The sequence below is a fragment of the Cyanistes caeruleus genome, chromosome 2, assembly GCF_971803275.1.
Source record: "Cyanistes caeruleus chromosome 2, bCyaCae1.hap1.1, whole genome shotgun sequence".
NCBI lineage: Eukaryota > Metazoa > Chordata > Aves > Passeriformes > Paridae > Cyanistes > Cyanistes caeruleus.
Window position 1 is genome coordinate 80,785,391 of NC_141702.1, and position 13,912 is coordinate 80,799,302.

At 43.5% G+C, this 13,912-nt stretch overlaps 1 protein-coding gene across 4 annotated transcripts in view; it reads right to left on the minus strand.

Moving 5' to 3' along the window:
- Positions 1 to 13,912, minus strand: part of KIF26B (kinesin family member 26B) — a 277,653-nt gene that overhangs the window by 14,155 nt on the left and 249,586 nt on the right. For all 4 annotated transcript variants that reach the window (XM_086878160.1, XM_086878161.1, XM_086878163.1 and 1 more), the window contains 2 exons: positions 11,712 to 11,874; positions 7,146 to 10,578 (listed from right to left, as the gene is read on the minus strand). In XM_086878160.1, the coding sequence (XP_086734286.1) occupies positions 7,146 to 10,578; positions 11,712 to 11,874 (3,596 nt within the window). The remainder of the gene's footprint in view (positions 1 to 7,145; positions 10,579 to 11,711; positions 11,875 to 13,912) is intronic.

A 13,912-nucleotide genomic window follows, 5' to 3' on the forward strand; every position in this document is an offset into this window, starting at 1 on the left:
GCACTGCTGAAACCAGATCAGAAAGCAGCCGTCCTGCGGCGTGGCAGGTTGACAAGTAATCTGGGAGATGCTCCAGGGAAGCTGCACATCACCCACAATTCCTAGCAAGAAAAACAACCAGGGTCTCTTCTAAACATTTCTCTCTCTTCAGGCTGGATTTTGGTTTAACAGGTATTTGTCAGCATTGTGGCATTTTTTAAGAAGTTGGTTATTATTACTACAGCACTGCATGGGAGAGCTGCTCCAGTCACTTGGAAGCAAAGGAGAACATTAGCTCCCAACACGACAGTGGTGGAGGCATTCCAGTGAGCCAATTCTGTGGCAGTGTCAGGAGCAGGTTTTATTTACACCCAGCCTAATGGTGTGCAACTCAGTCATGCATGTTACATGGAGCCCTCACCACGCACAATAGCCTGCTGCCACTTCCTCTATTAAATCATTCCTATGTTCATGTGGCTGAAAGCTCAGTGCTGGCATGCAGTAGTCAAGCGTGTAAAAAATGATTACTCTGATCCCTTTCAACACAGATTTGCTGCATGAAATGGCCTGGCTCTGACCTGGGAAAATCAATGCTGTTGTTTTAATGAACAAAAAAAAAAATTGAGCTGAAGCCTGCACTTTCCCTCCCTCTACTCGCCCCAGGGCTGTCCAGTCAGCAAGTCACATGCATAAAGTAGTCACCTGCATGCAAACAGCACTCTCTCATATAATTCTAAACATCCTTTGTCATGGTAAAGGCATAATACAGGATATCAATTAGCTACCATCACTTGTAAGCAAGTTAAAGTAGAAATGCTGGAGGTGCCCTACAGCTTTCTAATACAAAGGGCAATTTTCAGCTCTCCACACTGTGCCTTAGGCAGTTTAAACATGAATCAAATTCCTTTTCACTTGGATTCAACAAGAAAAGCTCAGACTCTCTTTGTTGGTGTTTTGTATTGTCATCATAATTTTGGCCATGTTTCAAAATGTGATGTTTGCAATATTGGTTTGAGACAGACTTTCATAATTCCGTCCGTAGATTCAGTCTCTGGCTTTTTCTGCTGCTTTCATAAAAGGGGCTAAGTGCTTCCAGAGAGTAAATATGTTCAAGTATAGAGTTTTTAGGGCTTTCCAGGAACCATCCTCTAAACCTCCATCTTTAAAACTATCCCACCAGTGAAACCCAGAGCACACTGACATGAGAAAAAAGAAGGCTAATTGTAGATAATTAGTCTTAACAGTCTGTCTTTTTACGAAAGTATTTAAAATCATGTAGCAATTTGCTCTTCTTTGGTGTTGAAAGTACTGAGAAAGAGCTGCAAGGAGTCATGAAACTTTACTACAAATGTCATCAAATACTGCAGCAGGAATCTTTAATTATAGTTCCCCATGCAAAGAAGATGAAGGCACATGCTCAGACACACACAGACATAAACACACCCAAATCCTATCCTGGATTAACAAAAGCAGGGTTCTCCAGATTCTGAGATATGCAACTTCAACTCAGGGCATAGTTTTAAACCTCAGGAATTCAACCTTCGGAAACCATTTTCTCCCAGTCTTGTTTCTACTTGGCCTGACTTTGAATAATATCTCTTAGGGTTTTGTTTTCTGATGTTCACTGATAGTTAGCATTCAGGAAAATGTTAAGTATCAGATGTCCTGACTGACCCAACTGGAAAGTGCTTTACTGAGAAGGATTTTATGCCCAAAGTCTGATGTCTTTGAGCTGCCTCCTTCTGTCTCACATCTTTTTCTCATGCCCCAGTGCCAGGTCTGCTCCCATGAAAGGGCCTGTGCACTCCAGCTGTGAGGCAGAAGTCCCCACCAGCACCTAGTGGCTGCTGCTCACCTGCTGCTCCCCCAGCCTGCCTGGGCCACAGATCACTGCCCTCCCTGTTTCACCCTGCTGGCAGAAGCCCCAGCACTAGCAAAGCTCCAAGCTCAGACTCAGCTCCAAAAAGCTTCAACTAGAGGAATCAGTGCAACTCAACATTGCATGGGATGGGAACTTTCTTAGGTACCCAACCCTATCTCATAGGGAACAGGAAAGAAAATAGCTTCAGGAAAATCGCTGTAATCCCCATAAAATGCCTTGTTTATGATGAATGATCATAACCCCTCCTGTTCTGTTGCTCCCATGGAAGGAGGTTTCCTTACAGAGAGTAGTGAAACACTCTCAGAGACAGGAACCTGTAAATATATGTAGGAGAGGGCAGAAAAAACTGGAAACAACACATTTATGCATGTAATGTGAAAATGCAAACAGGACTTGACTTTACTGGATAAACCTCATTAGAACCTGGATCTTCCCTTGCTATCACCTCCCAGTGGGAAAGACCCAGAGTTAGTACCAAGGCTCCATCTCTGAAATTATCCAGTCATGTTTTGCACTGAGATTATTTTAAAGCAGTGCCCACATACATCCAAAGGAAACTCAGGAAGATATGCTAAAAATCAAACCAGAAGAGCAAAAAATCATTCTGATCCAAGGACCTTACTATTACTTTTTTTTTTTTTTTTGTATCAGCATTATCTATTTTTCTGAGCTGGTAACAAGAGAACACAAAAATTACACAAGTTGCCCAAGGTGATACAGCAAACCAGCAGCACACCAGAGAATACAACACAGATCTTGCAAACCCTAATTTGCCTGCCTCCCTCTTCTATCTGTTCCACTCCTGGGATACAAATAGAGCTCTGGTAAAACTAAAATTCAACCAGAATGCACTTCCTGATCACATACAGGAGTATGTATTATAAAGCACCCTTATCACTGCCTTTCCACACAGCGGCACTGGGCCATCGCTCTTAGAATTTCTGAGGAGTTAAAAAATAATAAATAACTCCTGCAACTTGTAACTGTACAAACCATGCCCTAACACTAACACATGCCCTGCTCAAGATAGCACTGCCTACCCAAGAGAGAGGAGGCTGGAGCCAGAGACAGAAATATGGCTGCCAATTGTTTCTTACAGGGAAGGGCTAATGGAGTGCGCAAAGAAATCAAAGTACAGTGTAGTTGTACAGATGATTGCAGGCAGAGAAGGAAGAAGGGCCTGCCACAAAAAGAAAATAACAAACAGAACTCTGTTTTCCATTGCTCAGCAAGGGCAGAGGAGGATGTATGGCAAAGTCAGTTGTGGTTGAGTTTAGGAGTCGAGGGTGCCTGTAATTCAACCCTGGATCTGGCTCTGTCTTGGCTGAGGACATTAGGCAAGTCAGTAACACGCTCTGCCTTCATTTCTCCATCTGTAAAGTGTCTGGGGTCTGGAATAATTCTTACACCATAGTGTGGATTAAAGACAAGCTATACAAAGCTTTGAAATGTACAACTGTAGATCAGGGCTAAATAGCTTTGTTTCTGCCACAAACAGTCACTTTGGGCCAATATATGCTGACATGATGTTACAGAACCAATGTTAGATGTTAGAAAAATGTGAGTGTTTATTAAATGCACAGGTTAGCTTCAGGGCTAACAGGCTTACATGCTTCATGAGGCAAACATGATTTTTCAATAGGTACCAGAACGCAAAAGAAATACTTTTTATTATTATTTTCTTCTAATTTTGAACACAATTCTGTACTGGACTGTCTGTGAACTGCACAGGTACCCAGGCAGAGCCCAAAAATTAACCTAAGGCTAATAGTGAAGGATAAGAACTAGCTTTATCCTTCAAAAACTGTCAGTGTAGGTCTGATGCTTCATGTATGAAATTCAGGGCAGAAGCACCTACACATACAAATAATGCACTTAAGAGCACTGAAAGACAAGATCTTAATCTCAGGGAAAAATGATGTCTCTCCAATGTGTCAGAACTTCAAAAGTAATTGTGAGCTCTTCTGGTGATTCTCTTAAAGACTCTTTATAGCTCCTTTTACAGGGGCCTTGGGCTGATTCATGTTGATTGTGTCTGACAGCTAGCATTTCTGTTAATAATAATCATAAATAAAGTGGACAAGGTTGCCTGACCTGAAATGAGCATATCTATAGTGCCATATCCATTACAGCACAGTGGATCTGTGACCGCAAATCAGGAAAGGTCCAATGATCTTGACATTTTGTATTAAAATAATATCTGTCTTTTAAGATCTCAGAACCTTTGTGTGCTATCTTTTTCTCTAAAAAGTGTTCCTTAAGAGATAACACTCACACTATAAGAAAGGAGATGCTACAGAGGATGAAAGATTGCAAAACTTCGCATTTTTTCATTATACAATAAAAATACATTCGTGAACAGCTCTATTCTCCCTTATATCTTAACTCCTCTTTCATGTTCTCCTGCATTGAAGTAATAATCCTGGTTTTATGCCATCATAAATCTGCTGACATGTGAAAAATTATACTATTATCAAGCACATCAAAACAGAATTATGATTTCACTGCTGTAGGACCAAATGCAAGCAGGAGCTTGGTTATATGAAAGTGAAGCCTGATTAATTTCTGGGCAGTGGCTTTCTGCTAGAAATATGGATGGTGGTAAAGATTGAGGTTTTTTTAATTTCCATAAAACCCTTGGTTGCACTTATACACAAGTCATTCCAAACAATACAGGAATTACTTGCTGATGTAGGGAATCATTCCCAAAAGTATCAGAGATGATACACTGAGAATCTCTCCACACCAGGTGACATGCTGAATTAAGAGAGAAGCTTTGTAAATTACTTTACGGGAGGTCAATGTGCCAGGCTATGCTGAGTCCACCAGGGCAGGCAATTCCAAGGACACAGACAGGCCGTTCACTGAAAATCCTCCACCCAGAGGTCCATGTCCAGCATCAGGCAGATAATTGCAATGTTGCTAATGAAGAAGAGAGGAACCAATTCACACCAACAATTAGAATAAAGAGAATAATCTCTTGGTCAGCCAAAAAAAGGTGTATTTGGGGAAATTGATAGGTCAAATATTACACAGCAGTAAAAAACCAGCAAATCTAGAACTCCTCACATTCCCTGCTAATGAAAGGTTTGTACTTACACCATCACTTGCTAATTTTCCTTATGTGCACTGTATGGCAAACCAGTGTCACTGTTCTGCCAGGTAGGCTCAAGGCCTCTTCTTTCCTGGTGTGTCCTCCAGACTGCTACAAGAACAATCTTAAACCTGAGTTTCAAACAGAGCTCTCCTTCACAACTCCCTTTTCATGATTACTAATACAATGTTTAGTCCCGCACAGGGGTTATCAAAAGCCAAAGCTGTGAGCCAAAAATACAGCCCTGGTATAAAATACGACACACATACATGAACCTTATCTTTAACTAGAACACAATGCTTCTGTCATTCATATTTCCAGCCTCCAGCTTCTCCCTCAAAGCAGAGAGAAGTGAAATGAAACAAGGAGTTTTGTGAGCATCAGAATAAACAAATCCTGGTCCTCTAGTGATTCACTTTGAATCACTAGTTTAGAAGTTTAGACTCCAGAACTCAGGAGTCTATAGAATGTGGAGGCTCTACCTGAAGTTTTCTCAGAGTATTTTTATAAAATATCTCTCTTGGGGGAGTAAGGGGGACATTTCTCTAGTATCTAATCTGTTCCCTCATCTGCACAGCTGCCTATTTTCACAGAACTTGATAAACTTTTCCATCTAAATGCCCTGTAGAAAAAGTCCATATTAGATTGGCAGCTTCCCCGCAAAACACAATCGAGTTGTCAGTTTACACCCACAAATGCCACCTCTGTGGACAGCTTTGTTTTCCACTAGATAGAAATCATCCTTCTCTTCCTTGCAAGTTAGTATTAAAAAGCTTTTATTTGAAAGGGGTTTTTAGGGGCAGAGCTCCTCAGAAAGAGGAAAATCAATTTACTCTTTCTGAGGAGTAAAGGAAGGGCTAGGAAAAGAGATTTTCTCAGAGGATGCAAAGTTAACTTCAGAAATATTATTCAGTCATTTGGTCTGGGCTTGCATTATGTAGAATGATCACTTTCAGATGCATCCTCTGAACAGGTACAATCAGCTATGCATTTATGGAGTTACTTTAATAGCAGTATCTATTGCATTCACATCTGTGCTGCACATGTTCTTTTTGCTACCAGAGTCAAGAGCATAAAGAAAGGGAGAGTTATACATTACTCTGTTCACTGGAAATGAACTCCAGAGGGGAGTATCACAGCAAGTGGAATGGCTGGTGAATTAAAAACGCTATGAGAAAAACATTTTGGACAGTCACAGCTACTGTAGAATAAGTAGCCACTGATCTTCCACATACCTGTGCCACCAGATGCAATGTCAGCCTGAATTTTTTTCAGAAGTAGATTAGGCAGGACTAGCACTACAGGTTGGGAAAACAGCACCCAGGAAAAATATGAGCTGACCAGCTCATGAATGGTCCCCATCCCTGTTCCGCAACTTTATGTAACTTGCTCTAGTGGAAAAAGGTACCTGCATAGACTCTTCATATGACCTAGGAAGCTCTTGTTATCTAATTAAAAAGTCCTGATGTAGTGTAAAGCTACTGGGAATTATGTCTAAACAAAGATGAAGTCTTCCCAATTCATACCATGCTCACTAAAAAGTTTCAGATTTGAAAGTGCTTCAGTGCAGTGGTTCCTGTATATTGTTCTTAATATTGTCTATTATTTGTTATCAATAAATATCTGGGAAAAGGAGCCACAACTCAAAAGGCAAGAGTCTCAGATACATCTTTCAAGTGGCATGGACACATTTTTGTTCCATTTTCTATGTGGGGAGAAGGAACTCAACGGTGGTTTCAGATGCAGGGCATTTTGCACCTTTGGGCATCCAGAGCACACAAGGAGAAGCGGGTTCACAAAAGATACAGCTATTCAGCAAGAGTCTGGTATTGGGCTGGTGAAATGTACATATTAAGACACCTTTCTGCAAACAAATCAGAATAATATTTGTATAAATAAATATTTGAATGTGGCTATCACTGGCAACACTAACCAGTTTTTGCTACTCCTAAGTAAAACCTAAGTGAAAGAGGTCAGGATGAGACTCCACTGCAAAGGCAATACAACCACACAGGATTAGTGAATGTCCCAAAATGAAAACAGGCAGAGCCTAGGATATTTACCATGTCCTTGCTTCTTCAGCTAGAAGATGGAACTGGTATTTAACTAGCTCACTCTCAGGGCCAGCCTACCCCCTGTGTACTAATCTGCTTTGGTCTGTATCCCTCTTTCCTACCACCACAAGCTTACCTGCATTTAATCGTTTCTTTGGGGTTTTGAGGCTCCGGCACCTGCCACTGGCAGAGCTGCTGTTCTCGCTCATGGAGTCCTGCGCTGAGGAGGCACTCCCCGTCGCCTCGCTGTCCCTCATCATGCTCTCATAGCCGCTGCTGCCCCCGCTGTGGTAGAAGAGGGCTGTTTTCCCCATGGCAGGGGGCAGCTCCCCGCTCAAGACGCTGCTGTTGTCGCTCCCATGGCCGCTGCTGCAGCGGTGAGGTTTCCGAGGAGGGGTGATCTTGCTGTAAGGTGAAGGCAGCATGTGAACAGCTGGCTTCTCGTCTCCAGGAAGGCCCCCACGTTCATCCGTCTCCGAGCTTCCCGGCAGCTGTACGCCTCTGGCACTGGTGCTCCCTTGGAGCAGCTCTGAAATCCGCCCATTGACAGCTCGAAGGGGCAATTTGGAAGCAAGGCTGGAGCCCCGGCTTCTGCTGAGGGACTGCATTGACCAGGACATGTTCTTCCCACTTGGGGGCAAACTGGAGCTCTGCCCTACAGACTGAGGCAGAGACTTGGTGGAGAAGCTGAGCGTTTTGGTGGCAGAGGCAGAGAGGCTGCGGGCCTTAGGACTTGCCAGAAGAAGCTTGCTGACAGCAGAGATCTTTGACTGGCTGGCTTTTGGGGAGGCACCTGCCGACTGGGAAAGGCCCGAGTTGGTGGGTGAGGACATGGCACTGCGGCTGAAGCTCCTTCCAGCCCTAGGCATGGTGGTGTCTCTGCCAGGGCTCATTTTGGAGCTCACAGAGGACAGACTTTCGGCTCTTTCCAGTGACAAACACTCATAGTGGCTTCCTGTGGACCTCCCTAGGGAGTTGGTCCTGCTGGCAAGCTGCTCCAGCTTGGCACTGAAGAGCTTGCTGCTGCTGTTGTTGATGCTGCTATCTATGCCAGGGCCTTTTTGTTTGCCATTCTGCTCCTCTGGGAAGCTGGCCAGGAAGGACACAGGCTGGCTGGAGGGACTGCTTGTGGTGCTGCTGGCTGCACTGTGCTGGGGGCTGGCTCTGTTCTTCTGATCCAAGCTTGACTTTCTCACAGGTGGCAGAGGAGGAGTCCCTTTGGGACGAGTGAGTATGCAGTGTTTGGGAGAGGCTATTTTCCTGTCAAGACTAGCCTTAGAAAACTGGGGAAGGGCAGAAGAACTGACTCCAGTGCTGTCAGTAGAAGTAGGATGGAGATGACTGTCAGATTCCTCCACCTTGCTTGCCTTTGGGAGCCCTCGAGGGAGGCTACAATTCTTCAAGCCATCACTGGAATGAACAGGGCTTTGGGTTGCAGAGCCAGATGTTGCCACCTCACACCCATCCACAATCCTTTTAAGACTGTCAGATCCTGGGGAAATAGAGGTGTCCCCACTGCTGGTGCTAAGCCTGTCTGTGGAGGACTGTTTTGTGCTGTGCTCAGGCTTGGCTGAAACCATGACTATGTCAGGCCTTGGCTCATCACTGCTCCCAGAGCTGTCCTTTTTAACATCTTCTTCTCTCTTCAACCAAGGGTCTTCAAATTTGATAACCTTCTTAGCAATGGATTCTTTCCCTTCACGGGGATGAACAGCCTTTGGGTCTGCAGTTCCAGCCGGTACAACATCATCAGTGTCTTGAGCTTTGAAGGAATTAACAGCAATACATGGATACACAGTAATGTTCGTCTTCATTGGGATGTAGCCTTCACAGCTGCTAAGATTTGCTGTGTTTTTGATTGTGACAGTAGTTTTGCCTAGAGCTGATATTTTACAGCCTTTGATGGGTGGCACTTTGCTGAAAGCTTCCTCCCCAATTTCTGACAGTATAAGCATGTTGTCAGCCACTGACTTCTGTCTGTCACTTACACAAATCATGCTGGCGCTTTGTATGGTGCTTGCAAACTCGGAGACAGGGGGCTCTGCCATTGCTTCCCCATGCCCATAGCACGCCTGAGCTATGAAGCTGTGGCACGACTGCTCACCGTCACTCCCCGTGCTCATTTCGCTCAACCACGAGCTGATGGATGAGCGCCTGCTGCCATCATCCTGGGGTTTGTCATCCAGACTCAACTTTGGAAGAGGAAGGAACTGTGTGATGCTGACTTCAGACACAGGAGCTGCACTGGAGTAACATTCAAGATCTTCAGAGATACTGCTGATAATACTGACTGGCCTAGAGCCAGAGGCCAAAGCCTGCACAGAGCAGTCACTGTTAAAACTGATGATACTGGTTGGGCGCCCATTGTCAAGGACACCACTAATGGTCAGTTCTTCCACAAGGGTGAACACAAGCTCATCTTCTCCATTCAGCTCCAATGGCTGCTGCACAGTCACCATGGTTGTGCTCAGAATCTCCTTCTTGGATTCTGGAGAAATGCTTTGCTGCTGATCTTCATTGAGAACCGTCTCTTCCAAATCCCCATTGTTGGACGACATTGATTTTTTCATAATCTGAGGGCTCATGCCTACAGGTGGGGTCCGGATTTCTGGCTGTAATAAAGATTCAGTAGATGTCATGGCAGCATCCTTACTCAGTGGAGCTGGTGGGGGAGTAGAGCTGGGCAGGACTCCTTTCTGTGTATAGACCTTGCACCTCTGGGAAGGAGAAGTCGGTGGCTTATACTCAGATGTCTTTGAGAGGCTTGCAATGCCAAGCCGGGGTGAACCCATTGGCCGGGGTTTGCCTTCCACAAATCCACAGGTGTTGAGCCCTTCTCTGCTGCTCTGCAAGCTGGTGCTGTGTGCTAACTGACAAGAGTTAAGGTCTTTACTAGAGCTGCCTGTTACACTCCTGGGAGAAGAAGGAGTTGAAAGATTGGTAAGAGCTCCAGAAGGAACAGGGGAGTGATTTCTCCTGGTTTTGCTGGGGGTTGTATTTGTATTTTCCTTGGCTTCTCTATCAGGATTCTGACATTCTGTCATTGTATCTTCCTTATCTGACTCTGGTAAGTGGCTAAGCTCTGCCAGCTGGCTTGAGACAGCGCACTTAGGCGTCTGGTCTGAACTAAACTGAGCAGGCATCTCTTCAAAGGGAAATTTGTCGGTCTCTTCACTGCCATCGATGCAGTCCAGTCTCTCCTGGAGCTCTGCAAAGGTGTTGCACTTCAGGCAGTCTCTTTCAGACGTGCTGGGCCCTGATTCACTAATTTCCTCCAATCTGCCCTCATTTTTGGTCTTTTGCAAAGCAGGAACTATGGGAACAAAGTCAGGGGGACCCTCATTATCTGTCAGTTCCTTGTCAGAAAGGGCAGTGCCATTGGGGCCAACGTAAATCACCGTGTCACATGACTGCTCACTGCTGGATGAATAATCAGGATCACTGGATAAATGCAAAATAGGGAAGTCTGGGTCCACAGTGTTTCTAGAATGGAAAGGCCTCAGCTGGGTTGGTCTCCGCATCCGGCCCTCCTCACAAGAGCTCTCTCCTCCAGAAGAACTTGATGTGTACTGCAACATAAGAGAGAGAGAGAAAATGTGTGTCTATGACATTTCAGCATTGCAAGCTGTTCCTTGCACAAACTGCATATACAAAAAAATCATGCTCACCTGAACTGGAAGATCTCTAAACTAAGGCACAGAGCTCTGAGGCTGCTTATCCACAGCCCTACAGCAAACACATAACTATGTTTAATGGAGAACCCAAAGCCCAGCTCTGAGTCCCGTTCAAAATCATAAGACTTAAATAAAATTACTAAAAAATGTGGATTAAGATACCTCCCTTAACTGAGCCTGACCAAGTAAATCTGACAAAAGCTTTGCTGATCTTGTGTTTGTGTGTACATTTGTGTATTTGAAGAGGAACAAGAAAACTCACTGCATATGACCCCATACTACCAGTGTGTGGAACTGTATAACGTGCACTCAGAGGTCTCTGGAGACACAGTGCTCTGGTGGTGTGTGGACTGAACCCTTCATTTGTCTCTCTTCAATCATTTGACAAAAAAAAAAGCTTTTGTCAGTCTGCCAGTTTAAATTAAATGCATAAAATTCATTCATTTTGTCCAATTCACACCATAAGTTGCACAGAAGCAACTAGAACTCTCTAACATGAAAATGAATATATCCATCTTCACTCTACTTCTTGGAAAATCTATCACCCATATTTAGAAGCAGTAGGAATAAAAAGGTCATCAACGCTGGCATTGTACACAATTGGACACAATTGTTTATTTTGCTTCCACTCTCTCTGAGAAGCATAGAGAATCTAATTCTTAATTAATCCAAATTTTCTTTAACTCTACAGCAGTTCACTCATTATTTCATTAGCACTAAGAACAAAAAGGAAAATAAATGCTCCCTGACAGCTATATTATTAAACAAGGTCAGCTTATAAACCTGCTACAACAGATGTAGAAGTAAGTTCAGAAGCCTGAACTTACTCTTGTGCCTCTGAAGCTGAAGCATTTACTCCTCTGATATTGCTCTCCAACACTTGCCTAGGACAGGGTACATACAACCCATACACCCATACACTTTGGAACTGATTACTGATTTTATTACATGCTGCTCTACCCAGATAAGGATCCTCCACGATCCTTCTTCCTCCGTCATTATAAGAAGGGCGTTACACATCATCTTACCTTAGTTTTCTTTTTCTTCATCCTGAGGACCCTTGAGGCAATCTGGATGGTGGAGAGCGTCTCAGCATAGTTCCCTGCAGCGGCTGAAATGTGAGCTATCATCGTGGTGCGGCAGTTCATATTCCCCAAGGACTCTCGGAGCAACATGGTCAGCTTGCTGTCTCTGCAAAATAAAATTAATTAAGGCTACATTAGCCAGCAAGGTTTCGCTTTGGTCGTCATGATGTAACTTGGGTCTTGGCATGACATTTTCTCCTCTTTTTAGTGGAATCCTAATTAGTTTCCTTCCTCAGGTTTGCACTATGTTGTGCAGCTGAGCATGCTGAAAGACCCTGGACTACAATTCAAACTTCTTTTCACTTCCCAATTCCCCTTTTCTGTCTCCTTTTGGTCTCAGCCCTTCTCCATTGTTACCATTGCCACCAGAGAGATGCAGACCAGCACTGTTGAGGAGACTGTTAAGAAGCCACAGCAGCAAACATCAAACTGCTGCTCTTTTGAAGTGCACAGACAAACCCTGGCCCAGCTCTGGAGGACAAGAGGGTAATGGATTAGATTAGAGAACACCATTTTTTTATTGCCTTCTAGGGCATTGGGTAACTTGATATTAATAACAGTTAAATCACCAAAGTCAATTTTGGATGATGCTGGTAAAATACAAACCAATCAAGCCTTCAAACTTCACACAATTGTTCTTTCATATTAGATCTTTTCTTTCACTGAGGCAGAAATCAAATTTTCTGTTCTTGCCATTTACTCTATTGTTCAGCATCAGATAGCTTTTGAAATGCTGATGCCTTATTGTGGGGCTGTCTGTGACTGGACTGAGAATATGAATTTTAACAGAATATTGATGCATATATAATACTTTTAAGGTGGTCATCTAATCCTGTAGTTAGAAATGCACAATATATCATTTTTAAAGAGACCTTTAGCTCCATGGTGGAGAGGTCAGCTGGGTGGTTATTTGAGAAATGGCATTCTCTTGAAGTGTGTCTCCCCTGTGCTAAAGGTTGTGGATGATGTTACATACAGCTGGAAACAAAGACAGCAACAGCCTGATACTTATTTATACTAAAGGAATTGCATTTGCTGCTGTAGTGATGGTGATTCCTTCAGTTGCTATGGATCAGATTTTTGGGGCTCACTGTTAAATATCTGCAAATGACCTATGGTGCATGTGTGTCCTTGCTCATTCACTTGAAATTTCCAGCTCACAGGAACTCGGCATAAAGCTGCAACTGCTGAGAACTGAAGCTATGCCTGCTGGATGGGACCAAAGGGCAAACACCAAAACTCTTGGACCTCTCTTTTTGACTGAATAAACAAAAGCATTTGGGCTGCAAATTTTGATGCAATAGCTCTGGAGAGTTCTCATCTCCTGAGGCTTCTAGTACTTGCAGTTTCAGCTTGACTAGAAATACTGAAAATAAAACATTTTTTTTTTGTTTCAGGATTTCTGCTTCCATCTGCTCCAGACACATTGAAGACAGTCTAGTTTCTTTGAGAAGCAAACAAACATCCATAAAGACTGTACTCAGCCTCACTCATTTCACTTGTGACCTAAGGATGCTTTGAATCCAGAGTTACAGTCACAGATCCAGAGTTACTAAGCTGCTGTGTCTCAGGTTAATGTGCCTCCATTCCATCATGGAATAATTAGGATGTCAAATTTTGTACATCAGTTACTGCCACTCCAGTGCAGAGTAACATGGAAATTATTAACATCTCACAGAAATCAATAACAAGCCTTTAATTTGCCAGTGCTTCTATCATAGCAAAACATGAGACAACAGGGGAAAGTGCAGAAGAATACATTCTAAACATGTTGGTCCCCTTAGAATGCATAATCTATGCAGCCAGCATCAGCAGTGAGGTGTGGCTCTCCTAGAGATATACGCATTAGGAATGCAAAATAATCTGTGCCATCTGCCTTGTACTGAAATACACACTTGCAAGAAGAATAACAATACTGAAGAAATACCTATTTATACTTTATCCTCTGATATAGATGAGAACTAAAGGGCAGATTTGTTAAGGAATAAAGCATGAACCTAGCAGTAAAAACCCCAGCTAGCACTGATATCTAATTTCAGAGTTTGTTCATTCAGCACAGGCTACATCTTGACTCTCAGCTTCACCTTGTACCCAGAGAAAAATAACTAGCCTCACATCACTACTGTACACTGAAAAAAAAACAC